Source organism: Musca domestica, unplaced genomic scaffold (assembly GCF_030504385.1).
Source record: "Musca domestica strain aabys unplaced genomic scaffold, Musca_domestica.polishedcontigs.V.1.1 33, whole genome shotgun sequence".
NCBI lineage: Eukaryota > Metazoa > Arthropoda > Insecta > Diptera > Muscidae > Musca > Musca domestica.
This window is the reverse complement of record NW_026712312.1, coordinates 3,402,881-3,430,652: the sequence shown is the minus strand read 5'-3', so window position 1 is coordinate 3,430,652 and position 27,772 is coordinate 3,402,881. Positions and strand designations below refer to the sequence as shown.

The following is a 27,772-nucleotide window of genomic DNA, read 5'->3' as shown; positions in this document are numbered from 1 at the left end:
AAACACACACACGCGACATACGACATACGAGAAGCACGACACAGTAACAACCCAAAGATCAACAACACAACAACCGGCTATATAACAAAATTTTAGCATTGCAGCAAACAAACCCAGGGAGTCAAACATAAGTAACACGATGACACATTAAACTTAAAGATTCCATAAAAGTAAAAGACCTTACCAACGAACAACAGCAGCAGCAGCCTGGCAAGCTATCAGGGTGATAAATGGAGTACTTAAATTGTGTTATTTGTAGGGTAGGTCGTGAAGAATCAGATGTGCCCTTTATGAAAGGGGGTTAAAATGAGTATTGTTCTTGAAGACCTGTAGAGACGTGGTAGTTAGACCGACGAAATCATGTCCACAGGACCCAAAATTCGGTTGGGTGTCCGAGAAGTCGCCTTTTGGTATGGAGTTTTGTCAATATCAGATTAATACCGAGACGTGGCACTTTAAATTGAATTTGGACAGCTAGACTGACCAAATGCTAAAATAGGATATTTCCTGTTCAGTTTGAGGTCTAATTGTGTGGATGGCTTAAAGATTTATTCAGCTTCATTTAAGATCTAAAGGCATGCAATTTTTATTTTTTACCTCTTTTGAGGTCTAAAAATATGGATTTTTTAAAGATTTTATCAAGTCACGAGGCTCAAGGCGAAAAGCGGGCATTTTTTCTCAAAGCTTTTTTCGGTCTCCTTTTTTAAAGACACCTACCATCCACAAAAGCGTGGATATTTGAAAGATTTTTTTAGACTCCTACAAGGCCCAAAGGCGGAATTTTTACTAGACTTCTGCAAGGAGTGGATTTTTTTTTAAAGATTTTTTGTAGACTCCTACAAGGCCCAAGGCGTGGATTTTTTAAAATTTTTTTCTAGACTTCTACAAGGGCCCAAGGCTTGGATTTATTAAAGACTTTTTCTAGACTCCTACCAGGCCCAAAGGCGTGGATTTTTTTAAAAAATTTTGTATGGGAGGCATATAGGCTCCTAAATTCCTTTTTTATTCAAATGTTACAAAACAAATCTCGAACTTAATGCCATGAACAACATAAAAAAGTAACAAACAACTTAATAAATATTTTAGTGGGAAATAAAAAATCGTAGAAGAAGAAGCATATAACTGCATATTGCGAACCGAAAAAAAGGAGAACAAAACAAAACAAAAAGGGAAAATATAACACATTCACCAATGACACACATACCCCTCACGCGGAAGCATGTGTGAAAATAAGGCCATAAAACAACAAAATTGTGCCCCCCAAGCCATCAATGCGACGAGCTGAATGAATCAGCCCAGACTGTCATTGCAATGAAAACGTTGGTATCTGACTTTCATTTATTCAGCCGTAAAAGAGTGCAGATCTTATCGATACGACATTTACGCCAATATTTTATGCGGTACATACGTTGTGTATGTGAGTGTGTCGTGTGAGCCCAGACTCAATGAACGTCAATGGCAGTAGCAGCAGCTGTAATTTTAACTAAACGAAAAAAACTGCTGCGGCTGCTGCTGCTGACAACAACCACAAAACAGTACCAAACCAAATAAACAAACGACCAACAAACAGCTGAGGTGTTGGTTTACACAACAAAAACAACAACAACATTATCAACACGAATGCTCGTTCACATACAAACAAATTGTGTCATTAGGTAAATGGAAGAGTCTATAAAAGTGGTTACAACAAAAAACTTTTACACACACACTCACACACCCATGTAACCTTACATTTACTCGAAAAGCGTTCATACATGTATGGGTGTGTCTGTGTGTTGCCAAATTCTCCCCATCTTATTTTGCAACATTCAAAAGGAAAATAAAGTCGTTAAACGCAGTCAGTCAGTCAGTCAGTTGGTGGGTACCAACCTACCTATCTGCCGCCGACTGGCTTAAACGTCTTAAGTAAAACAAGAGCAAGGAAGAAGAAAACCAACAGAACAGAAGAAAAAAAAGAAAGATCTTAAAGGCAATGATAAGAAATTGTTTTCATTTTCGTTCATTCGTTTGTTTGTTGGTTCGTTGTTTCGAAAGTGGATCCTTAGGGGAGATACTGTTCTTTGTGGGTGATATTTTAATTTTCTTTAGAGGCTGCTGCTTAAAGTTCGCCCAAATGTGATTTTTTGAAATCTGCACATGTAGTAGTGAAGGAAAGATCTGGTGGTACAGCAGTTACTAATATAGGTCAACCAAAAAGGCTTGGTTTGTGGAAACTCATATTAGAACTTTACAAAAATTATTAAAAGGTACTTAGCTGGAACTGTATTATATGACTGGAACTCTAATATTTGGAATCAGGTCCCTAATGGAGTGTATGATGAATATACCAAGGGGTACATGGTACATTGGAAATTCCCACTATAAGTGAACGAAAAGTACTAAAATATAGTATATTTGGTACAATCTCGTATCGGTTAGAGCTAGAAACTTGACATTTAGAATGGGAATCAAGGTTGAGGAATAGAGGCGATGTAGGGAAGTAGTTTTGGAAATTGCACTCATTTATACGAAAAGTTCTTAATATGATAGCATTCGAATTTGGAGGAACGGATGGAGCTGGAGCTTTGAATTAACTATAATGCCGCAGGGATTGGGAAATGGAATTAGTTTTCGAAATTTGTTCTTATGTGCACGAAAAGTACTAAATTTGGTATAATTTCCATTGGGTGTACCGATGGAACTGGAATGCCGTAATTTGGAAAGAAGATTACTATTACCTTGTAGGACTGAGGTAGATAGTTTTCGAAATACGTTCTTAAGTGCACTAAATGTTACTAAATTAAGTACAGTTTAAATTTTGAAAAAAAAAGGTAGAGTTGGAATCCTGTGTTGGCATTTTTTTTTCAGAATGCCGTAGCTATTTTTTATTACAAAGTAGTTAGGCTTAATCGCATACGTTATTTATTAGAGCCAAAAATGGTAATGCTTACCAAAGTGTAAGGCAAGGCATGACATGGTTTCGGAAAGAGCTACCAATCCAAAACAGTTCTCTTGATTTTTGTCTGCGGATATTATTTCCAGAAGTTAGTTAGAGAAAGTTTATCAATGAATCCAGGCATCTAAAATATTACCCTCTATTAAAACCTGCTTATCAGAAATAAATCTGTCATAATTGGTACGAGGGAGCGTATTAGTAATGCATTTAAATTTTTTTGAGTCATCATACGCCCCAAGTTCCATTTTAATTTTCTAAAGATTGGAATAAATTGTGATCAAGTTTCAGGTCCATTTTAGGTGATTTACAATTTTGAAGTTTTGGGCAGTGTTACAGAGGATCTAATATAGACGAAAATATTGTGATGTAAGAAGTTTGATCGGATACTTATTTCACATTTTGTGAGAGTTCGATTTATTCAAAATTCTGGAAGAAGTACTAACATTACATTGGACATTTTTGTCCAACCTGTTTTTATTACGACTACATCAAATCCCGATTATCTCCGCATAAGTTTATAAGTTTTTTCAGAAAATGTTCAACATTGATGGGGGAGATATTAGATGAAGCGGAGCGATATACTCCATTTTTATACACTCCACCATAGTATGGAGGGTATATTAAGTTTGTCACCTCGAAATATACATTTTAGACCCCACAAAGTACATATATTCTTGATCAGCATAATTTCGATATCGATTTAGCGATTTAGTGTTATGTCTGCAGGACTTTTGGTATTGCAACTCAGTCATGTTTTGGTAAGCCTCCATAAAATGGTACTTCCCAATTTTCGGTATTTTGGTGATTTTAGCGATCTTATTCACCGATATTGTTTCAAATTTGGTATTTGAAGTTTGTATTGGATATTACAGCCTTTGACCGTCCTCGTATAGCCCCTATATAACGGCACCTCCGATTTTTTGGTATTTTGGTGATTTTAGCGACATTATTCACGGGAATGATTTCAAATTTGGTATTTGAAGTTCGTAATATATACTACAGCCTATGGAAGAAAATTGTCTGTGCAGGTTCACGTTTTGGTATAGCCCCTACATAATGGTACCTCCATATATTCTGTATTTGGATGATTTTAGCTTCATTATTCACCGGAACTGTTTTAAAGTAGGTATTTGAAGTTCGTTGTGGATACTACAGCCTATGGCAGAAAATTGTCTGTGCAGGTCCACGTTTTGGTTATAATGGTACTTCCCTATGTTCGGTATTTTGATGATTTCAGCTACATTGTTCACCGATTTTTTTTTCAAGTTTCAATGGTAAAAGTTGCCTATGCAGGTCCACGTCGCCGTATAGACCCTATTATAAGGTCTAACTAAATTTTTTACATATTTTTTTTTTAATTTCCATTTTCGTCCCAAATGGTGGAGGGTGTTTAAAGTTTGGCCCGGCCGAACTTACAGCTTTTTTACTTGTTCCTACTAGATCTAGTATTGCCAAAAATATTGAGATGTGGTAAATTCGAAAAATGTTGGTAACTACTTACTAATTTTTTGTAGGATATTATTTTAAAATGTTACTATTTAACGGGGGCGATGACACGTTTGTACACGATTACAAAGAGTCGCTCTTCATTAGTGCCACAAACAAAGAATTTTTGACATGTTTTACACAAATACCGCTCTTGAAATTTTAGGTACGATACTTATAGACAAGGAAACAATATTTTATTTAGTGTGGACTTTTTCAAAATTTACCAGACAACTGTCAATATTTTCTTTCTGATAGACTTATTTATAGATTTAAATATTACCCTTCTTCAAACAACACTTATTTTGTGCGATTGTTGGTACATTTGAATAAAACTTTCCAATTGTAGTCAATTCGGTTGGCAGATATAACCAGGAACTTTTTTCGCAGGCTGAAAAAACAAAAAACTATAACGAATTCCATTAGGGAACTCCATAATATTTTCTGCGGAGCCATATAGTTTGGTCAGAATTGTTTTTGGTCCATAAAATAATTAACTTTTCCCAAATTGAATTTCCTTGCTTTTAGATTGTCTTATTTTGTGAAACAAAATATAATTAAAACGGACAAAATACTTAGTTTAATCAGAGTTTAATTTGTAAATCAAAGGAAAGGTTCATGTTTCGGTACCCTGTTTCGGTTCCTTGTTGCGTATACGTGGTATGTTAATAATACAATTAAAAATCATACGCCCCCGTGTTTAGCATAACTTAACAATTTTGTAAAGCCCATTACAATCAGTTTGTTAAACAGCGAAATTGGAATGACTTTTTTAAAGCGGATCTTAAAACAGTAAATGTCTTTAAAAACAAGTGTGATATTCTACTTAATAACACATATCTTTTCAATTCGTCAATAAACATAAAAGTTAATATAATTTGTAAAATATTTTCATATATTAAATTTAACAACGTTTGTAATCAGCCGTGAAAAATTCAAGGGAAAAGACTGTTCATCACATCACCAACATTAAATTTTCTACAAAAAATGAAAAGAATATTTATTGCAAAAATTTAATTACTTTAAATATGCCTTATTCATCAATCATTCAAAATACACCCACTTGTGTATTAAATACACCAACATTTTGTTATTGGCATCTTTGCAAAAAAAAAAAAAAACGCTTCTATACTAAGTCATTTTTATTTTCTGAAATGGAAAATTTATGAGTTGTAAAGAAAGTTGATGACTCTCTTTTTGGGGCTGTAAAAATACTCTACTTTACTGGAAACTCATAAAATCTGCGCCTATAATGGCGGCGGCCAAGAAAGTCTGTTGCTTCCACCACCAATCAGTCTATCGGGAGTGTAGGGCAGGCAATACAACAGTCAATTTGTTATTTTATGGAGGCCATTAAAACCAATGACAGTGTTATCTTCGGCGTAAAGCGTGGCCCTCTGACCATCTGCAATGTCTCATTTCCTTTCGATTCTTGTTTCGTTTTGACCCCCCTTAACAATTAATGTACGTTTCTTCATTGCAGTCATTTCGTGTGGAAGTCATGATGTAATAGAAAGAGGCTAATTGAAAATGTTATTTCATCAATAAAATATTAATTTTTGTTAGAACACAGTGACAGTTTGGCCCGCAGACATTGATTTTGAGAGTTCGTATTTGTGCGGGGGAATATAATTTTTTATAAAATTATATTTTTTCGTTTTTCTTGTTCGGCAACTTTTAAGATATGTCACAAATTTGCTTTTCTATAATTCATATATTTTTTTTTTTTTTTTTTGTTGAACTAGAGATATGAATGTAAAACTTATGTTGTATATCTCGATCTGATAGTAATAAAGAACAACTAGTAGATGAATATAAATATTGAAATACGTACCAATTAGACATATAAAGGTCTGTGCAACTCTTTCAAGTCCTTCATATTTAAAAATTATTTCTACATTTTCAATGGAAATGGTTTCGATAAGGAACTTTAGCTTCTGAGTATAAAGACTTTAATTGTTAAAGAGCAATACCCAATGGTAGGTGCAACAGAGCGTATGAATAACGATTTTATACTTTTGTATTTATCATACGCACCCATTTCCTTTTAATTGGAATACAATCTAAAAGAGTTTCTACCAAGACTCGAACAACCTGCCAGTTGTGGTCATCTATGTGAATATCTATTAATATTCTAAGAGAAGACTTGGTCTTCTACGAGGGGACATTTTCAATGGCAGCATATATTGGTCTCTCTTTTTCTGGTCTTCTATAAAAAGAGCTCTCACTGGTCTTCTATGAAAAGAGCTTTTGCTGTTCTTCTATGAAAAGAACTTTTCCTGACCTTCTGTGAAAAAACTTTTTCCTGGTCTTCCACTAGAAGACTTGTGGTGGTCTTCTATGAGAAGCCCTTTTGCTGGTCATCGATGAGAAACCCTTTTGTTGATCATATATGTGAAGTCCTTTGTTGGTCTTCTATGAGAACAGGCGTTCTATGATAAGTCATTATGCTCTTCTATGAAGAAGACTTTCTGCTGGTCTTCTATGCGGAAGGCCTTCTGCTGGTCTTCTATGAAGAAGGCCTTCTGCTGGTCTTCTATGAAGAAGGCCTTCTGCTGGTCTTCTATGAAGAAGACCTTCTGCTGGTCCTCTATAAAGAAGACCTTCTGCTGGTTTTCTATGAAGAAGTCCTTCTGCTGGTCTTCTATCGAGAAGAGCTTCAGCTCTTCTATGGAGAAGACCTTCAGCTCTTCTATGGAGAAGACCTTCAGCTCTTCTATGGAGAAGACCTTCAGCTCTTCTATGGAGAAGACCTTAAGCTCTTCTGTGAGAAGACCTTAAGCTCTTCTATGGAGAAGACCTTAAGCTCTTCTATGGAGAAGACCTTAAGCTCTTCTGTGAGAAGACCTTAAGCTCTTCTATGGAGAAGACCTTAAGCTCTTCTATGGAGAAGACCTTAAGCTCTTCTATGGAGAAGACCTTAAGCTCTTCTATGGAGAAGACCTTAAGCTCTTCTATGGAGAAGACCTTAAGCTCTTCTATGGAGAAGACCTTAAGCTCTTCTATGGAGAAGACCTTAAGCTCTTCTATGGAGAAGACCTTAAGCTCTTCTATGGAGAAGACCTTAAGCTCTTCTGTGAGAAGATCTTCTGCTCTTCTGTGAGAAGACCTTAAGCTCTTCTGTGAGAAGACCTTAAGCTCTTCTGTGAGAAGACCTTCTGCTCTTCTCTGAGAAGACCTTCTGCTCTTCTCTGAGAAGACCTTCAGCTCTTCTGTGAGAAGACCTTAGGCTCTTCTATGACGAAGACCTTAAGCTCTTCTATGACGAAGACCTTAAGCTCTTCTATGACGAAGACCTTAAGCTCTTCTATGACGAAGACCTTAAGCTCTTCTATGACGAAGATCTTAAGCTCTTCTATGACGAAGACCTTAAGCTCTTCTATGACGAAGACCTTAAGCTCTTCTATGACGAAGACCTTAAGCTCTTCTATGACGAAGACCTTAAGCTCTTCTATGACGAAGACCTAAGCTCTTCTATGAAGAAGACCTTCTGCTCTTCTCTGAGAAGACCTTCTACTTTTCTCTGAGAAGGCCTTCTGCTCTTCTCTGAGCAGACCTTCTCTTCTTCTTTGAGAAGACCTTATATGAGAGCTGTCCTTTTTTCTTTATGATAAGACCTATTGTTCTTCATTTAGAATACCCCGGGGTCTTCCATGTGAAGGCCCCTTTGTCTTCTGTGAGTAAACCTCTTAATCTTATTCAGAGAAGGCCTTTTTGAGTTCACTGACCTCATCTATTAAAAAAATTGTAGACAATAAAATTCAAAGTTCATTATCTCTTCCCGGAACATGCAAAAAAAAAAATTATGGCTCCATTATATTTGTGGTTTTACAAAACACACCTCGTTAGTGAAATAAAACCACCACTCCTTTTTCCCTATGGAACCATATTTAAGACTAGTTTATGTATCTCCTTTTTCAAATTCTCCCCCAGTTATGGTTTTTCCAAACACCTTAAGAGGTTACATGTGGTTGGTCTGATATTATCTACATTGCCGTCATTCTCGAAAAGATTTCAATTTCAACTATTGTTGGAACATTTCAATTTAGATTGAAGAGAATAACAACAACAACAAAGCCGGCAATAAGACATTGTATTTACTTTGTTGTTGGTTGTTGGCTGTCTGCTGTCGACATATCTTCTTTTGCAATATCCTTCATTGTTTCGTTGCTTTTTTTTTGCTAGACTATTAAAATGTTAGAAATACATACGTAATGATATTTTTACTTTCATGTTTTTCCATTTCCTTGATTTCCATTGCTTTGTTGGTGTTCTGCAATTACGTTAATGTTATGTGTTTCTCGATTGTTTTTTTCTTTGCAGAGAATTTCGTTTAGTGCTGCGCCAAGATCCGCTGTCTGTATTTGCCAGCGATGTTCACATTGAGAGTACAGATGGACCCATGGATTATGATATATCCCGGGTGTATACAGGATCCTTAGAGGGTAAGTTTTAAGATTTAAACTTTTCACAGCCATTTTTAATGTCTAAGGTTCTGAAAAGTTTCGTAATTTAAGTATTTTTTGAAGTTCACCCGTTTTGCAATTTTGGGGATTTATGTTGTGCTCATATTGTCCTGCTTGTAAATCTCCTTAGAAATGATCGCCATAAATTTCCATAATTAATTTAGCTCCTTCCTTCCTCTCCGCTTCCCCTCAACTAGTTTACCAACCTATATATATCATTATAATGTACAAAGTCTGCTAAAAGAAAATTGCCTTTAATTCACTATAAAAATATTTCAAAACATAATCTAAATAAATAACCTCCAATCCCCCCTCTTTTCACCCCCATCCCGCAAAGAAAACAAAAAATAACTAACGCTGAGACATAAATTGCAATACGCTTATGCCGAAAGTTTAACAAACTCATAAACGAAGTGAAGAGTAACTTTGAACACGACATCTTTTGCTTGTTAACGTTTTGTAATGACCAACATCCCGCTGTTGCCAGTTGCCCCCACCCACCAGAAGTCTCTGTGTGCGAAGAAGGAGGGCATCCTTGGATAAGATTAACATGTAGTGGAAATCCTGGGTTTTTGTCTTTTTCATTTCGTTGTTACTATAATTCCAGCTGGTTGTTGTCGCTGCAAATAAGATTCATTTTGGCAGAAAAGTTTTATGTCTTCCTGCTGCTGCTATTGCTGCTTGACGTGCTTTCGTGGAATTGCAAAACTGCAGTTGCTTGGCTGTGCGTTCATGCTCTTGCAGGATCTCCAATTTTTGCTGGCAGGACAAAGTTTCCACATTCAGCTCTATATACTGAGCTCTATATACGTAAATAAATTTCGGGGGAGTTTTAATATCATGTCGACATTTAGTGTAGAAAGCAGAAACGACAACTCATTCTTATTTAAACATCAGTAACCGAATAAGAACAAAGAAGTGGAAGAAGAAGAAGAAAAAATAAAGACTACGCTCCAAGGACACTTTGAGTTATTTTTACCCAAAACATACAAAAGTAGTTAGCAATATAATGTCGCCATTATTGCCAGTATCATTTGCCTGATATGTTGGTTGTATGCCGTAAAACGAGGGGTGGGGCAATAAGTTCTGTCAACAAGCGTTTTCAACATTTTATTGGGGGTATAAAATTGCAATAAATATAAAGGGAGAATGAAATGATGAACAACATGTGGCAAGCTTTGAAATACAAGAGAAATGAAGAGCTAAAAGGGTGATTTATTAAGAGCTAAAGGAAAATTTAATTAAAGAAATGAAAAAATTTCGAAAGTCTTTCTTTGAGTCGATTGCGAGCATGGCCCATCTGATATAATGGTTGAAGATTATTTCATGTAAATATTGACCGCGATGTACCCCAAAAGGCCTATCCGCTTACTCCCATTTTGGCACACTTTTTCCAACATTTCGGCCGGTATCTCACGAATAAATGCTTCAATGCTGTTTTTTTAATGCGTTAATTGAAGCGGACTTGTCTACATAGACATGGGCCTACAAAAGTAGGCTAAATGCCCTACGTTGCACGATCTTTGAGGCCAACTGGCGGGTCCATAACGCGAGATAAAACATCCATCGTACATGTGTTCGTTTTGTTGTAACCTCATGGCATTATTCATTTCTTATACCCTCCACCATAGCATGTAGGGTATATTAAGTTTGTCATTCCTGTAACACCCATTTTAGACCCCACAAAATATTTATATTTTAGGTTAGCATACAATTCTATGTCGACTTAGCGATATCCGTTCATCTGTGGAAATCACTCTAGCTTCCGAACGAATTGAAGTAGATTGATAAAATTTCACTCAAATGCATACTATGTCAGCAGGACTTTTGGTATTGAAAATGTGCACCATGTAGTTCCACGTTTTGGCATAGTCTAAATATATCGGTACCTGTCTATTTTCATTATTTTGGTGATTTAAGCGACATTATTTGCCGGAAATGTTTCAAATTCGGTTTTTGAAGTTCGTAATGGATACTACAGCCTAAGACAGAAAATTGTCTGTGCAGGTTTACGTCCTCGTATAGCCCCCATACCACTGTACCTCCCGATATTCGGTACCGACATTATTCACTGGAATTGTTTCAAATATGGTATTTGATGTTCGTATTGGCTACTACAGCCTATGACAGAAAATTGTCTGTGCAGGTACAGTGGATACTACAGCCTATGACAGAAAATTGTGCAGGTTCACGTCTTCGTATAGCCCCCATGTAACGGTATCTCCCGATATTCGGTATTTTGATGATTTTAGCTACATTATTCACAGATTTTTTTTTTTTTTTGTTAAGTTTCGCGTTTGAATATTGTAATGGTTTATGACAAAAGTTGCCTATACACGTCCATGTCGTCGTATAGACCCTAATATAACGGCTACATTCGGTATTTTTCAGATTTTAACAGAATTTTTCAGGAATTTATTTATTTTTTTTTTTTTTTTGAAAATTGAGAAATTCGTTCCAAATGGTGGAGAGCCGAACTTACAGCTTTTTTACTTGTTTTTCATCATCTCACGGTAGCACTCACAATTCACCGTTTACAGAAGCCCAATTACGCCATCAGGCCATAAACCACACCAAACTATAACATTTTCTCGATGCATTTGTAGCTATTGCTATATTTCTTGCAGATCACTCCAAAATCTACATTTCTGCTTATTCTTGTACCCATTGGGTCAAAAATTATCTCCAACCGTTGGTCCTTTAAAGACGATTCATGATCAAAGTAATGACCAAACGGAAGACGCTTGACAGTGAAACAAAACACGGAACCAACATGTGCTATTTATAGTAAGATTGAAGAGAATCACTGACCTGTAAGGGTTAAAAGTACTCAACAGTTTGACCCTTTTTTGGGGCTACTTGAAGAAGTGGTCTGCTGTGTCTCATATTCCAACCAGATTTTGATATTTGGGGGAGAAATACTAGAAGGAGCGGAAAAATAATAAAAAATATCGAAATTTGAAGAGACCCAATTATGAGCGGGAGGTATCAGAAGGTGTGTCCCGATACATTCCATCTTCGCACTTGATCTCATCTTGATAGAAATATTTTTCCAAGTTCATTACGCGTTTTATAAGCTTAATGGTTACTCAAAATTTAGTCCCGTTCTGGGAGAGGTAACTGATGCAGTGGACCGATATTGTCCATTTTCGCACTCCTTCTGGTACATCCCCCACAAAATGTCGAAATTATCAAAAAATATAGAAGACTTGTCAACTTTGGCACGAATTATGCCCTTCAACCTTGCTTTCAAAAATACTACAGACACAATAGTCCTGCGGATTGGTATCCGGAGATTTTGGTGGCCATTGTGCGCAGGAAATGAAGCGAGGAACCTCATTTTGTAACCATTCATGGGTGGCGCGTGCTGAGTGCGATGGTGCTGAGTCCTGTTGGAATTTCCAAGGTTTGCGGCCAAAATGTTTGCGTGCCCAAGGCTTTAATACACCCTTCACAATATTTTCGCGACAATATTCGGCATTTAAACTGATGCCACGCGAAGCAACTCTTTAGCTTTTTTGAGTCTATTTTCTTTATGTTGCGGTGTAAGTTCTTTCACTTTTTGGAATTTCAATTGCTTTACCCCGAGCTCATTTTTGAATATTTGCCGAATGGTATATTGCGATATGTTCAGCTCACGAGCCATTTTTCGGCCACTGCAACGCGGGTTTCGATCAAGTCGCTTCTTTATTTTCGAACCATTTCTGCTGATGTTGTTGTTTTCTTTCATCCACCTTCTTGACGTTGGGCTACGCTACTAGCATCACGATAACGAGCGATGGTATGATACACAAAAGATTTATTCACATTTGAATGGTGAAGTGCTCTAACGCTTGAATTCCATTACGAATAAGTTTTTTTTAAGGAAAATTCTCACCAAAATGCTTTTGAACGCTTGTAAACAATATAATGAGCTGTCACTGGAATAATTTTAACGGCTGTCGGACGAGTGGCTTAGAAATGACAGAAGTCTGAAATTGGTTGCAGTTTTTTCATCTCACCCTGTAAGAGCCCGATTTTCTGAAAATTACACACATCACAATATTTTTATTGACCCAAGGTCTGATGTGAAAATGAAATTGATCGGTCCACTCCTTCTGGCAGCTCTCCCACAAAGAGTCAAAGTTTTGAATAACATAAACGATTATAAAATCCGAAATATGCATCTGCTTCCCTTTATATTTCTCACATCCCATTATTTCTACTCACACAAGATCTGCTGTAAAGATGGTAGAGATCGGATCTTTCCTTCTGGTACCTCCCCCAAAAAGGGCCATAATTTGGAATAGCCATAAAGCTCGTAAAACGAAAAATAAGCATCTGATTCTCTTAAAATTTCGCACATCCCATTATTTCTACTCACACAAGATCTGCTGTGAAGATGGGATATATCGGCCGACTCCTTCGGGTACCTACCCTACAAAGGGTTAAAATTTTGAATATGAATGAAGCATCCTATTCCATTCAGTCTTGGTGCATCTCAACATTTCTGTCAACATAAATTTAGTTATAAAGATGGTAGAAATCGGAAAATTTCTTCTGGTACCTGCCCTACATAGGGTCCAGGGTTTAAAAAACAACAAAACGCTCAAAGAAAGCGAAATAAGAATCCAACTCTCTTTAATATTTGCATACACAACATCTATCTGCGAACCCCCTCTGGTACTCACACACACAAAGGGTCACAATTTTCAATACTTTTATCTGTCATAACTTGCGAAACAAGTCAGCGATTCTTCACAACTTGCTATATCTAAATATTCCTCTAAAAAACTGTGATGAATATGGAATTTATCGTAATTTCTGATTTCTGATAATTTTTCGCATACGAATATTTTTATTCGGGTATGAAAATAAAATACTTCGACTATATATACCACGCCCGCACATTTCTACATTTCCTAAAATATATTAAATATCTCAAATAAATTAAAGGAAGTATTCCAAAGCTGACACGTCGCAATATTTATATCATATTTATTTAGGTCCGATACGAAATGGACAATATTGGCCCATTCCTTCGGAACCTACTCCATAGAGGGTCAACAATTTCAGTAATCAGAACAGAAGTAAAAAAAGAGTTATGTAATCGAACATTGGCTGAGGGTATACATATGTCGACAAATCAACTGATGCTTTTTAAATTGTTTTTTTCTTCTGAAAATCTTTCACAGCAAAAAAAAAATATTTTTAGGGCTCCAGAAAATTCTATATTTAACTGACAGATAAATAAGTTTAGGATACTTTTCACATTACAGAAAACTAGGATTGATGCTGTAGAAGGGTTCCTCACTTTCTTCCTAATGCAAATATTTAAAAATATTTCTGTTTTTAATTCATAATTTTTTGAATACTTCCAAAAAATAACTTTTAAATATATAATACATTTAACGACTTTTATTTTCTTAACGAAGGATAACAGATTACTGCGTATTTTCCAACCTCTGGGAAATGGCAAAAATAAATTCCCCTAATTTATGTGAATAATGCCAATAAATTTCTCAAATTTAGAATTCCCTACGAAATTCCTATTTCACCTGACTCATAACACCTTTAGTTTATTTAATGCTCTGGTCTGTAATTTTCCCCTTACAATTTTCTTTTTTTTGGTGGGGTTTTGTTGCATTCCGTATTACACCATAGCTTCTTATTTCGGACAGAGTGATACTCATCCGCACACACACACTCGCAATCATTTACTTCGGTCTGATTGTGTGGATGTCTGTCTGGCTGTCTATCTCTTTGTCCTTTTTCTTGAGATAGATAGAGACGGAGTAGACTAGGTTAAGTCCAAAACATAAAGGAAACGAAATCCTGCTGTTATTTTATGTCAGCATTAGTTACGTTCAACAATTTTCCAAGTTTTATTGCACTCCCCATCCCCAAAATGGGGTCTGTGGGTATGAAATTTTCTCTGAAGTGGTAGAGCGCGGCTAACATTAAGTTTGTATGATGGGAATTTAGATTGTGTTGTTGTTGGCAAGGAATTCTTGGAAGCTCTTCGTTTTTGGTAACATTTTTTTGGGTTGCTCGGTTTGTTGGTTGGCTGAGTAAAAGAATTGGGTAATAAATAGTTAAATACATAAAAATGAAAACTTAATGTTTCTTTTAAGGATTTACGAAACATGAAATGGGGGCTACGAGTAGCTCCGAATGACCCACATTTGTAGCTGTGTGAGCAAACATTGCCGGATATCGCACTCGACAGTGACAACATTTAACCCCAAGCCAGGGAGTTTTGGTAGTTTCTTCAAAATGTATTTTTCAACTCTCAATCTCCTGCCAACATTAAGACACACACACCCAGACACATATGTAGATGGACATGCCTGTATTAAGGCTTATGACCAACACAAGCCAGCGTATCCTGGAAACTCACATATCCAAAGGATTTTTAATTAAATTATCAGATTGTCTTGCAGTTTTCCTGGGATCAGCAACAGGAAATGGAATTTGGGTAATTGAATTTTGGTTTTTATCTTTGCTTTTGTTTTTTCTCCGATGTGATTAGGTAAACCAATTGTTAGACATTGAATGGGAAAAATTCGAGCAAAAAAATCGAAGGATATCAAACCGTATGCAAGTTATGATATCAATGTATTGCTGGTTTATTAGCCAAGATTGTTTGGCAAAAACAGACAAATTAAATTAAGCAGTGGTATTTATGGTAGTATGCAGGTGTTGTAATGTCAAATATTTTACACATTACTTAATTGAAAATTACTTTATGTGTCAGAGATTATGCGAAGACATGAAGATAGTTTTAAGTGTTAGATATTTGTCTCATAATCATTGAATAAATTTTTGAATTAGGTTACATTTTTATGTTATTTAAATAATTTCAATAAATAAATATTTATTTGAGCTTTAGGTCTGGGTTTATTTTCCTTTATTTAAATCCGATATTTCGCAATGGGTTACATTGCATCTTCAGGGAGATCTACAAAAATACATTTTGATTTTTATATTTCATGTTATCACAGCATTAAATTATTTAACAAAACGATAAAAGACAAACAGAAAAATACACAGAAAATAAATATATTGCTTACATGTAAAACATCTATAAAAGTGTCAAGTTTTACTTAAACCTACGATAGAATTTCACTATCATCGTCTGTGGTAAATATTGCACTGAGTTGTTTTACATATTGCACGATCTATTTTTCTGTGTGAGATGGCGGTAGCAATAAGCTGCGTTGTCGGTGTCGCTCTTATAGTTTATTCTCTTTGTTGTTGGTAGGTTATTAATATGTAACATTTCTAAAGTCAATCTCCTGTTGTAGTTACTCTCCGTTTGTAGTATTTTAATATTCTCAAAGTTTGGTGTGTGGTTATTTCTCCTGCAATGCTCAGCAAGAGCTGTCTTTTGTGTCTCATTTTCGTTTCTGCATTTGATGTTTGATTTGTGTGCAGACATTCTCGTTTTAAGTCTGTTTTTTGTTGTCCCAACGTACAGTTATTTAAATAATACAGTTATTTAAATAATAATACCGTGCGATAAATTTCCTGTCATGATCAGGAGGTGGGAAATTCTAAGTGGAGGTGGTAGGATTTTGGTATTAGATCAAAATCCCTAAAGGTCGTTGGGTTCACAGGCCATACTTTTTTGCAGGACCCACTATATATAGCATTAACTATACAAGTGTCAGTCGGTTTTTTCCTGACAGATGTATGCCCTCAGCCAATGATCGATTGTTCCAAAAATATATTTTGACTTCTGTTATGATTATTCAAAATGATGACCCACTATGCAGCAGGTTCCGAAGTAATGGGCCAACATTGTTCATTTAGTATCGGACCAATATAAATATGATATAAATATTGCGAGATGTCCGGTTTGAAGTATATCGGTTTCTTCCTTCACTTTATACGAAATGTGTAATAATTTTTAAAAAAATGTTAAAATGTGTACCAGCTATAGTCGTATAGTCGTATTGGTATGGGCGAAATTACAAGAAAATCGAACATGTATATCCAATTTTATGCGAGATCATAAATTCCATATTCATCTCAGGTTTCTGGTTTTGTGAGAAATATAGCTGATTTCTTTCGCAAGTAATGACAGATAAAATTATTAAAAAATTGTAACCCTTTTCGGGTGGGGTACAAGAAGGGGTTCGCAGATATACAGCGTGAGATAAAAAAAAACTGCCACAAAGTCAAATCGTATAATTTTTACATTTTTGTTAATTTTATTGAGAGAAAGCAAAAAATGTCGGAAATAGTATCAAATTTTAGAATAAGTTTAGATTTGGTCACCTTTGGCACGAATTATGGCCTTCAAACGGCCAATGAAACCGTTACACGGCGCCCGAATGCTGCTCTGCTGTATTGTGGCCCATTTCCGGCGAAGCGCTTGCTTGAGGTGATCGACACTTTGGTATGTTTTAGTGCCAACCTTGGTTTTCAAAATACTCCAGACACAATAGTCCAACGGATTGGTATTCGGAGATTTTGGTGGCCATCGGGCGCTGGAAATGAAGCGAGGAGCCTCATTTTGTAACCATTCATGGGTGGCGCGTGCTGAGTGCGATGGTGCTGAGTTCTGTTGAAATGTCCAAGGTCTGCGACAAAAATGTTTGCGTGTCCAAGGCTTTAATACGCCCTCCAGAATATTTTCACGATAATATTCGGCATTTATTATGATGCCACGTCGATTAATACGAGCGGAGAGCGACCATCGGCTGTTATGGCGGCCCACACCATCACCATGGCCGGCGCATGAGTTCTGATGGCCTACCGAAGGTGCACATTTGAAGCTGACCTCTTTTTTTTCTCATCAGAGAAACCGAAATTCGGCAAATTCACCACTTTCGGCCAAGCGAATAACTTTATTCTGGAAAATTCTCACCAAAACGCTTTTGTACGCTTGTAAGCAATATAATAAGCTGTCACTGGAATAATTTAAACAGCTGTCGGACGAGTGGCTTAGAAGTGACAGCAGTCTGAATTTGGTTGCAGTTTTTTCATCTCACCCTGTACTTCGCAAAATTTAATATAGAGCTTTTAAATTTTATACAAACCTATAGATTATATGGAAAATCATTATTTCAAAATTTGGATCATGTCGGTCCCTATTTTTGTATAGTCCCCACATAAATGTATACCCAAATTTAAGCTATTTCCACATTTTTAATTGATTTTGCCCTTCTTTGGCATCTTGGTTTCTATTCGCAGAAATTTTTTAATAAAGGTCAATATTTTGGAGTAGGGTCTATTTATATAATACCTCCATTATAAATATGCTTTACTCCTGATTTTACCTATTTTGAGAATCATCTTAGAGAAAAACATAGTTATACACTTTGGTATAGTCCCCATAAAACGGCACCTCCCAAGTTCACGTTCCCAATCAATATTGTATAGGGGTTGAAAAATTCTAAATGGATTTTATCGTTTTTGGTAATTAGCAAATCCCTTAAAGAGGCTTGAATTCTCAGGGCAAGTTTTGATTATATAGTACAGTTCCAATATGGATATACGTCCCAAGTCTACATTCTTGACTTAAACTCTTACGGATTCCTTACACATTTCGAGGGAATTCCTGTTAGTAAATCATTGGAAAGCTCAAAAGATTGCAATTGAAATCTCGGCGTCCGAAAAATGCGGAATGTTTCAATGGGTCACTGGATAAATCTTGTTCGTAATGATATTTTCCGTAGCAAGTAGGCGAATTTTTGTTTATCTTAGTTCCATGTCCAGTTACCCAGTTACACATAGAGAAGAGATGTACTCGTTTTCACTCAGGAGTGAAACCATACGAAGTTTACATTCATGTGAAGTTTACTCTTCACTCTTTTTTGTGTGAGGGAGCTCCTGGGATCTCGTTTTCACTCGAGAGTGGAACTTGCTTGCGAGCGGGATTGCTCGAAGAGTCGGGGTTTTTAAATGAAGTTTTATCTTCACTCTTTTGTTTTGTATGTGAGCGCTCCCGAGTCACTGCTATTTGAAAAATTAGAGAGGGGCCGCATCGCTCGAATTAGAGTGAGAGTTTGCTCTAGAAGTGAAATCGAGAAATTACACTGACACAAAAATACGACATCGATATGCGAAAACTAAAAGAGTGATCGACAAAAGTAAAATCTGCTAAAACGAATTTTGCTCCCACTCTAAAACGTGAAAATCCTTATCGCACTTATTCGAGAGAAACCGAAAAATAGAGTTTTTCCCGATTTGCTTTCATTACTCTCGGGAGTGATTTCGCTCAACTTCAGGACGAAATTCACTATTTATTCATATTCGAGCGAGTTTTTCGGAGGTCTGTTTGCACATGCTCTGCCAGCTACTGCTTCGACTTTTAGATTTAGCAAATCAGTTACTTTAATAGGCTGCAACCAAAATACTCTGTAGTGAGTAGCGCAGCTTTGGCAGGGTAATTAAAGAGATGCAGCGAATTGTGCGGCCCTGTATCATAAGTCGCACATCTCCATCTCCATACCTTAGCCCAATACGAATTGAGACGATTGCACCATACTAAACATAGTTGAGGCAAAACTACTCTAGTTTGTCCATACAACCGCTTTTTTCAGTGGATGGATCCTCGAAGGCATTCATACTGTTGTTGTTGATGGCATCTATGTCCTCATCAATATGAATGCTACTCAGACCTGCCAGACAGGCTTCTTGATTTAGAGACACTCTCTTGTAGCTTTGAACCTTCCTCATTATATTGTATAGGTCCATTCTGACACGCCTGGATGGATGGAGCTTTACGTATAATATGATGGTTTGACATAATGACATGCAGTAAGGACCGTCGTCTCCTCAGATAAGTAGTGTTCCAAAAAATTGACTAACATTTCTGAATGTCGGCTGGTGCATATATCGGGCTATACGAAGACGAACATCAGTATAGCCAATTATCTACCAAAGGAGGCGGTGCCTATTGCGAACCCCAAATACCAACTCTGCTCTGGAGCTGCATAGCTACCCCCGAACAGACCAACATATAACTTCATAAAAAGTCAGTAAGGTCTAGATACCCGCGTCCCAAGTGCTGCCGATAGGTGCCCTGTTCTCAGTTTATCGCAGATACTATTTCTTACACGGCCGACTTGAACATGCTGTTGTATGTGAAACCAAGGACCAAGTATCAGGGATCTCCCAGTATACACATTCAGAAGTGTTCTCAGTCCATGTTGATATGTGACGGATATTTCCCTATCCCTCGCATGGAAGAGGACGGTCAATTTCGCTAAATAGAAGTTTAACCCAGCACATATGTCATCGATGGCAGAACCCGTCTGGAGGAGTGGAATTTCTGGAAGGCAAAAACAGATCTGGAGACCCACCTAGGGGAACTCCCTTTTTAACTCAACGGCATTTGGACTTCTTTGAGTTTTTTGATGATTAAATGGTTGATCTTACTGGCTCTTGATTTCTCTCTCTAAGATTCCATTTTAATGGTGCTCCGTAACCATATCCTCAGCCAAATTGCTCATTTTATATGCCTCATCGAAATAACTATTTAAGACCCTAGGTCTCTTTGGGCAAAGTCCCTTTCAGAACATTTGGATTCGATCTGGCCCTTTCCGTCTGTCGGTCTGTTCTGATAACTATCGAAGGGAGAATCCGATTTGCTTCTAATTTTGTACATCCTATTTTTTTCCAAACGTAGATCGAGTTTGGGGATGGTTAATATCGGTCCACTCCTTCTGTCAGAAAAAATGAACAAAAATGTTAAAGAAAATAATCCGCCTCATAAAAAGCAAAAAGGTATTAGATTCTGGCTGATTGGTCGTAACGATAACTCCCGAAAAAAAATCAAAAAAATCATTATTCTCGTGCTAAAAGGGTACGAAAAGTACAAAAATTTACTAAAAAAGTTAATAACTCGTATTGGACAAACGGAATCGGTTAGAATTATGAAATTTGGAATTAGAGTCACTGATATAGGGCACGATAAATGTGCCAAAGGGTTTTTGGAAACTCGAATTTTAAGGTTACTCAAAGTTCTAAATGGTACTAAACCTCTAAAAGTGGTAGCATTTGGTATTATGTAAACGGATAGAGATAAAATCTTTAAATTTGGTATGAGAATCAAGGTTGGGAAGTGAGTTTGATAGATGTGAAGGTGGTTTTGGAAATGTGTACTAAATGTGCGAACTGTACTTAATGGTACTAAATTTGGAACGGCTTGTTTTAAGTTGAGAATATGAAGTTGGAATTTTTGAAAATGTCCATTGGGGTCCCTTTTGGTGGTAGTTTTGTGATACAGAGATGGTTTTGGAAATGTATACTACAAGTACACGAATAGTACTAAATAGTACTATATTTCGTACAATTCGGCATTGGGTGAAATTCTGAAATTTGGTATTAAGGTCACTGTCCATGTGTAGCCTAAAATGTGTACTAAAATTGTACGAAAATGGTCCCAAATGGTCTGAATGGTCCCATATTTGATATTGGATAAAGGGATGGGGCCGGAATCCTTAAATTTAATATTGGGGTTTCTGTTGGTGTCTAGAATTGAGATATAGTGAATTTGGAAATATGTACTATAATTGTACGAAAAGTACTAAATGGTACTAAATTCGGTATTGGATGAAGGAATAGAGCTGATGAAATCCTGATGTTTGCAATGTGTTCTTTCTGGCGTTGAATTTGCAAATACGTACTATAACTGTTCGAAAAGTACTAAATGGTACAAATTTTCGATCACTGTTGGTATCTAGAATGGTGAGATGTAGATTGTTTTGGATATGCACTCTAAATTTCTTTCTTAATTTGGTATTGGTTGAAGGAATAATGTTCAAATTCTGAAATTTGGTATTGAGTTCACTGTTAGCTACTAGGGTTTACATATGGAGTCGTTTAAAAAGTTTTGAACAGAAAAATTGGATGTGGGTCCATTATGCAATGGTTTTTCTAATATCCTTCTCGGTAGACTTTAAAATAAAAGATTTTGAAGACTTTTTGGTGGAAAAGGTAAATATTTTACTATTACTTCTCCGAGAAAGAAAGAACGTGAAAAATATATAAATCCTTGAAAGTCTGAATATTTGTGCATTTTGAGTACTAAAAAGGCCTAACACGAACTGTTAGAACGAATTTAAACTTTTAAGTTGGACTTTTCTTCCAACTTCTATTTTAATTTACATTATGTTTGAGAACTTCACCAATACGTTATAATTTTCTTCCCCGACAATTTCATCTTTTCTACGCACTTCTGTAGTACCCCCAAAAAGTACGTCATAAAATTAGAATGTTTATTCAATTATGGCGGGTGCAGTAAATTCAAATTACAATACTCTGTCAATTCGTGTTTGCAATAAATTAATTTTATTCTCTCAGGAACTCCATGAAAAATACGAATTACGACGAAATGGCTGGCTGGTTGGTTGGCTGGCCACATGTGTTGGAAAAAATAGGAAAATAACATTTTTGTTATTTGTTTAAGCCATTCGTTTTCAACTAATTAAATTTTATGTTTATTTGTAATGGGCCAACAGACGAATGGATGGAAACGACCACTGTTTGATGTTCACATGAATGTGTGTGTGTGTTCGCCAGTGTGTGTGTGTGCGCTGTGCATTTCGTCTAATGTTACACTGCTGCGCTCCAGAGATTATTACAGAAAGTACGTCCTTCACATTTTCGAACAGAATACCAGAGAAGCGTAACAGCAAATAGTAATTGAGAGAATAAAAATGCCATACAAAAATATAATAATGTTAACATATGTAAGACAAGTTGGGTGTGTGTGTGAGAGAGAGTGTGTTTTGTTGTTATTCGCTTTCTGTGGCATCGACATTAGTGTTGATATCGTTAGGGTCTTAACTAAACGGAAAATACTATACACTTTCAGCAATGATGTGGCATGTTGGGGGGTTTCATAACAAAAGCTGTCTCTACCTTTCATGGAAATATTCATACATTTCTACTACATCTGATGTTGGCTAACAAACATATATCATCATGTGCGGCGTTACTGAGGGGAGATATGTGTGTTAAATGGGGTGGGATGAAAAAAAAAAACAAACAAGTTAAAAAGCAGTAAGTTCGGCCGGACCGAACTTTGAATACCCTCCACCATTTGGAAAGAATTTGGAAATAAAATCCTTAAAAAATGTTGTTAAAATTTTAAAAATATCGCATATAGCCGTTATATTGGTGTCTATACGACGTGGACCCACACAGGCATTTTTTGTCATAAGTCATTACCAAATTCAAATTCGGAACTTGAAATAAACGGTGAATAATGTAGCCAAAATCATTAAAATATCGAATATAGGGAGGTACCGTTTAATCGGAGCTGTGCGAAGACCTGAACCTGCGTAGACAATTTTGTGTCATAGGCTGTAGCATCCATTACGAACTTCAAATACGATATTTCAAACAATTTCGGTCAGTATTGTACCTAAACTCGTCAAAATACCGAATATAGGGAGGTACTGGTGTATGGGGCCTATACAAAGACCTGGACCTGCATAGACAATTTTCTGTCACAGACTGTAGTTTCCATTACAAACTCTAAATGTGTAATTTGAAAAAATTTTGGTGAATAATGACGCTAAAATCACCAAAATACCGAATATCGGGAGGTAACGTTATATGGGGGCTATACGAAGACGTGGACCTGCACAGACAATTTTCTGTCTTAGGCTGTAGCATCCATTTCGAACTTCAAATACCAAATTTGAAACAATTCGTGGACCTACATGGTCCATTTACGAACATAACTTGCCTACTGAAAAAAATAAACATGTGTGTATCTCAATTCGTTCGAAAGATAGCGTGATTACAACAGAAAAACAAACGGACATCGCTAAATCGACTTAGAATTTTACGCTGATCAAGAATATATATAATTTGTTGGGTCTGACATGAGTATTTCGAGGAGTTACAAACGGAATGACAAAATTAATATACCCTCCATAGTATGGTGGAGGGTATAAAAACAAAAAAGTGTTTTTGACAAAGGGGGTAAAATCGTTAATAATTCTTCTTCGGAGTTTTTAATTAGAACCCAAAATTATATAGAAGGAACTACAACTGTTCTGGACCCTAATAGAGCTGGACCTGTTTTTTTTTTCTCAGTTTCTAGAAATTTAATAATTTCTCACAGCATTTGCCTTTTTGACACTAAACCATTTTTCACATCGTTCCACCCTAATACACCTCAATATTTTTTTCAGTGGCCACATACATGTGGTCTTTACTACAGTTATAGAATTTGGCATATGAAATGTAAATAGAAAATGAAAAAAGAAAATACAACAACAACAGCAACAAAGAAACCTCATCTCCAAGTAAAGTCCTTCAATTTAATAGAGCCATAAAACGCGTCTTTTATATGTCTGCAGTAGACTGGAAAATCATTTGCGCTTTGTGTGTATGAAGAATATAAATAATCACATTCGCACACACACGCACACACACACATACTCACTTAGTTACAATGAGATATTTGTAGATGGCATCCACAATTTCTTTTCTTTCATTATTTCAATGGGTTTTCCTTTCTTTTTTTTCCTCAAAGAAAAATACACATATTTTTGAGAACAGTATTAAGGATATGGAACGAGAAGAGGATTATTAAGGTGAACGTGGTCCTATGTTGAACGCACTAAATAATCCGCATATAGAAAATATTTAAATTTAGTGGATCACAATTAACTTGATAGGATGAAATATAAACTAAAATGTGGCCGAAAGTATCGGACGATTTGCTAACAGATGGTATGTACCACATTATATACGTATATGAGGGTATACCTAGCAAAGAGGGAACTCTTTCACACTTTTAAAAATTTTCAATTAAGATTCTTCGGAATCGGTCAATATTTAGAATAAGTTTAGATTTGTTGGAATTGGTCACCTTTGACACGAATTATGGCCTTAAAACAGCCAATGAAACCATCACACACTGCCCGAATGCTGCTCTGCTGTATTTTGGCCCATTTCCGGCGAAGCGCTTGCTTGAGGTGATCGACACTTTGGTATTTTTAGTGCCAAACCTTGCTTTCCAAAATACTGCAGACACAGTAGTCCAACGGATTGGTATCCGGAGATTTTTGTCCTGTGGGAATGTATAAGGTCTGCGGCCAAAATGTTTGCGTGTGCAAGGCTTTAATACACCCTCCAGGATATTTTCAGCATTTATTCTGATGCCACGGTCGATTAATACGAGCGAAGAGCTTGAGTTCTGGTGACCAACCGAAGGTGCACATTTTTAGCTGACCTCTTTGGTAAGTAAACACGATCATTATACCCCCAGCCATATGGCTACAGAGGGTATATATCATTTGATACGGCCAAAACGTACCTAGTCAAAATAACAGTTTTAGACCCTAGGTCTCTTTGGACCAAATCCCTTTCAGGACATTTGGAGTCGATCTAGCGATGTCCGTCCGTCTGTCTGTCTGGCTGGATGGTGCGCACGATAACTCTCGAAAGGACTATCCGATTTGATCCAAAGTTGGTACATCGTAATATTTTTGTCAAACATAGATCGACTTCGGAGATGGGCAATATCAGTCAACTTCTTCTGGTACCTCCCCCACAAAAGGTCGAAATTTTCAAAAAATACATATTCTGCATAAAAAGAGAAACGAAAATCCGATTTTGCTCCAATCTTGCAAATCCTAATAATTGCGTCAGTTTTATGTCAGGTACGAAAATGGACAATGTTGGTCCACTCCATGAAGTATCTCCCGCAAAAAGGGTCAAAATTTTGTATAATTGCAACTCTTATAAAATGTGGTGTAAGAATCCGATTGTGTTAAAATTTCACACATCCCAATATTTTTATAAACTCAAGATCTGGTTTTAAGATGGAATGTATCGGTCCATTCCTTCTGGTACCTCCCCCACAAAAGTCAAATTTTGAATATTTATTAAGCTCATAAAACGCGTAATTAACATCCAATTCCATTTACTTTTGGCACATCTGAATATTTCCATCAACACAGGATCTGTTATAAAAACGGTAGAATCGGACCATTCCTTCTAGTCTAAAATTCGAAAAAACCATCAGGTTCTCTTTATATTTCACACATGCCATCACTCAAAGTAAGCCAAATAAGCATTTAACTCTCTTCAAATTTCACACATACAAATATTTTTGCTTAAACCAGATCCAATTTCGGCAGTTCACCACTTTCTACCAAGCGAAGCAACTCTTTGGCTTTTTTGAGTCTATTTTCTTTCTGTTGCGGTGTAAGTTCATTTAAGTGGTAGTTTTCGGATTTTTTTCTTTGAAATTGTTCAAGTTCCTTCCAAATGGTGGAGGGTATTAAAAATTCAGCCCGGCTGAGCTCAGCTTCTTTTTTGCTTGTCGATTTTTACACTAGCTCCAATATGGACAAAAATATTAAGATATAAATATTGTATTAGATATTTCACTTTAAGGCATTTGTTGTCATTAATAATCTGTGGGGGAGTACGGGAACGAATGGACCAATGTTATTTATTTTCAAACCTGACCTATGTCTTATCTAAAAACTACGATGTGCCAAGTTTAAATTGTATCGGGTACCTCCTTCGCTTAATATAACATTTTTATAGTTCTTTGTTTGAAACATTCTTAACTAATGTGGCAGAGGTACAAGAATAAATTAACCGATGTTAGTATATCTAAGTTTGGAAAAAATATTACAATAATCCAAGTTTGAAAAAAATCCGATGCAACAGACGCACAGACGGATGTAGTGATGAACATATCTAGATCGACTTCAACTGGGCTGAAACGGCTTCGTCAAAGGAGACCTAGGTTAAGAAACCATTATTTCGATGAGGAACATATTTGTGCGCATTAAATTATTAATCCAGTTCGTTCCGGTATATAATTATACCCTCCACCTTGGAAAGGAGGGTATATTAACTTTGTCAATCCGTTTGTAATATCCCTAAATATTCGTCGTAGACCCAAAAAGTATATATATATATAATCAGCATGAAATTCTAAGTCGATTTAACGACGTCTGTCTGTCTGTCTTTTAATATCACGATACAGCCCACATTATTTGACGTAGGGCGTCAAAATTTAGCAGAATGATTTGTATTGTGTCTAGGATGGTTGGTATTGAAAATGAGATATATCCGTCCACGTTTTGGTGTAGTCCCCATATAACGGTCCCTTCCGATATTCGGTATTTTGATGATTTTTGCCACATTTTTTCAGAGATTTGTCTAAAAAGTGGTATTTGTTGGTCATAATGAGTTCTAGCTTCGGTGGCAAAACATTGCATGTATAGGTCCACGATTTGGTATAGCTCCCATATAACGGTACCTCCAGATATTCCGTATTTTAATGATTTTTGCCACATTTCTTTGCGGATTTGTCTAAAAAGTGGTATTTGTTGGTCATAATGGGTTCTAGCTCCGGTGGCAAAACATTGGATGTATAGATTCACGATTTGGTATAGCCCCCATATAATGGTAACCTCCCGATATGCGGTATTTGATGACTTTAGTCACATTTTTTTCATTCCGTATTTTGATGATTTTTGCCACATTTCTTCGCGGATTTGTCTATTGGTATTCACGTTCACGTTTTTGTATAGCCCCATATAGAGGTACCTCCCGATATTCAATATTTTGATGATTTTGCGACATTTTCCCACGAATATGTCTAAAAATTGCTAGTTGTGGGACACAATGGGTTCTAATGTGTCCTTTATCCTAAGGTGGAGGGTATTAAAAGTTTGGCCCGGCCGAACTTAATGTTTTTTTTATTGTTTTTATTTATTTATTTTTTTTTTTAATTTATCTTTTTAGGGCAATTTGGGCCCACTGTCATGTCAAAAATGTACTCTGAAAATTTTCAGATTTTTCGTTTTTCCAGAAACCAGTGTTAAAGTCACGCTTGTGCATGCAAACCATGTTTTTTTTTTTTTTTTTTTTTTTTTTCATTTTTAATTTCAAAAATATTAAAAAATAA

The 27,772-nt window shown here is 36.3% G+C and overlaps 1 protein-coding gene across 1 annotated transcript in view; it reads left to right on the top strand.

Annotated features, from left to right (window-relative positions):
• Positions 1-27,772, top strand: part of LOC101900641 (uncharacterized) — a 489,471-nt gene that overhangs the window by 279,808 nt on the left and 181,891 nt on the right. The window contains exon 4 of the mRNA XM_059125281.1: positions 8,744-8,865. Within this exon, the coding sequence (XP_058981264.1) occupies positions 8,744-8,865 (122 nt within the window). The remainder of the gene's footprint in view (positions 1-8,743; positions 8,866-27,772) is intronic.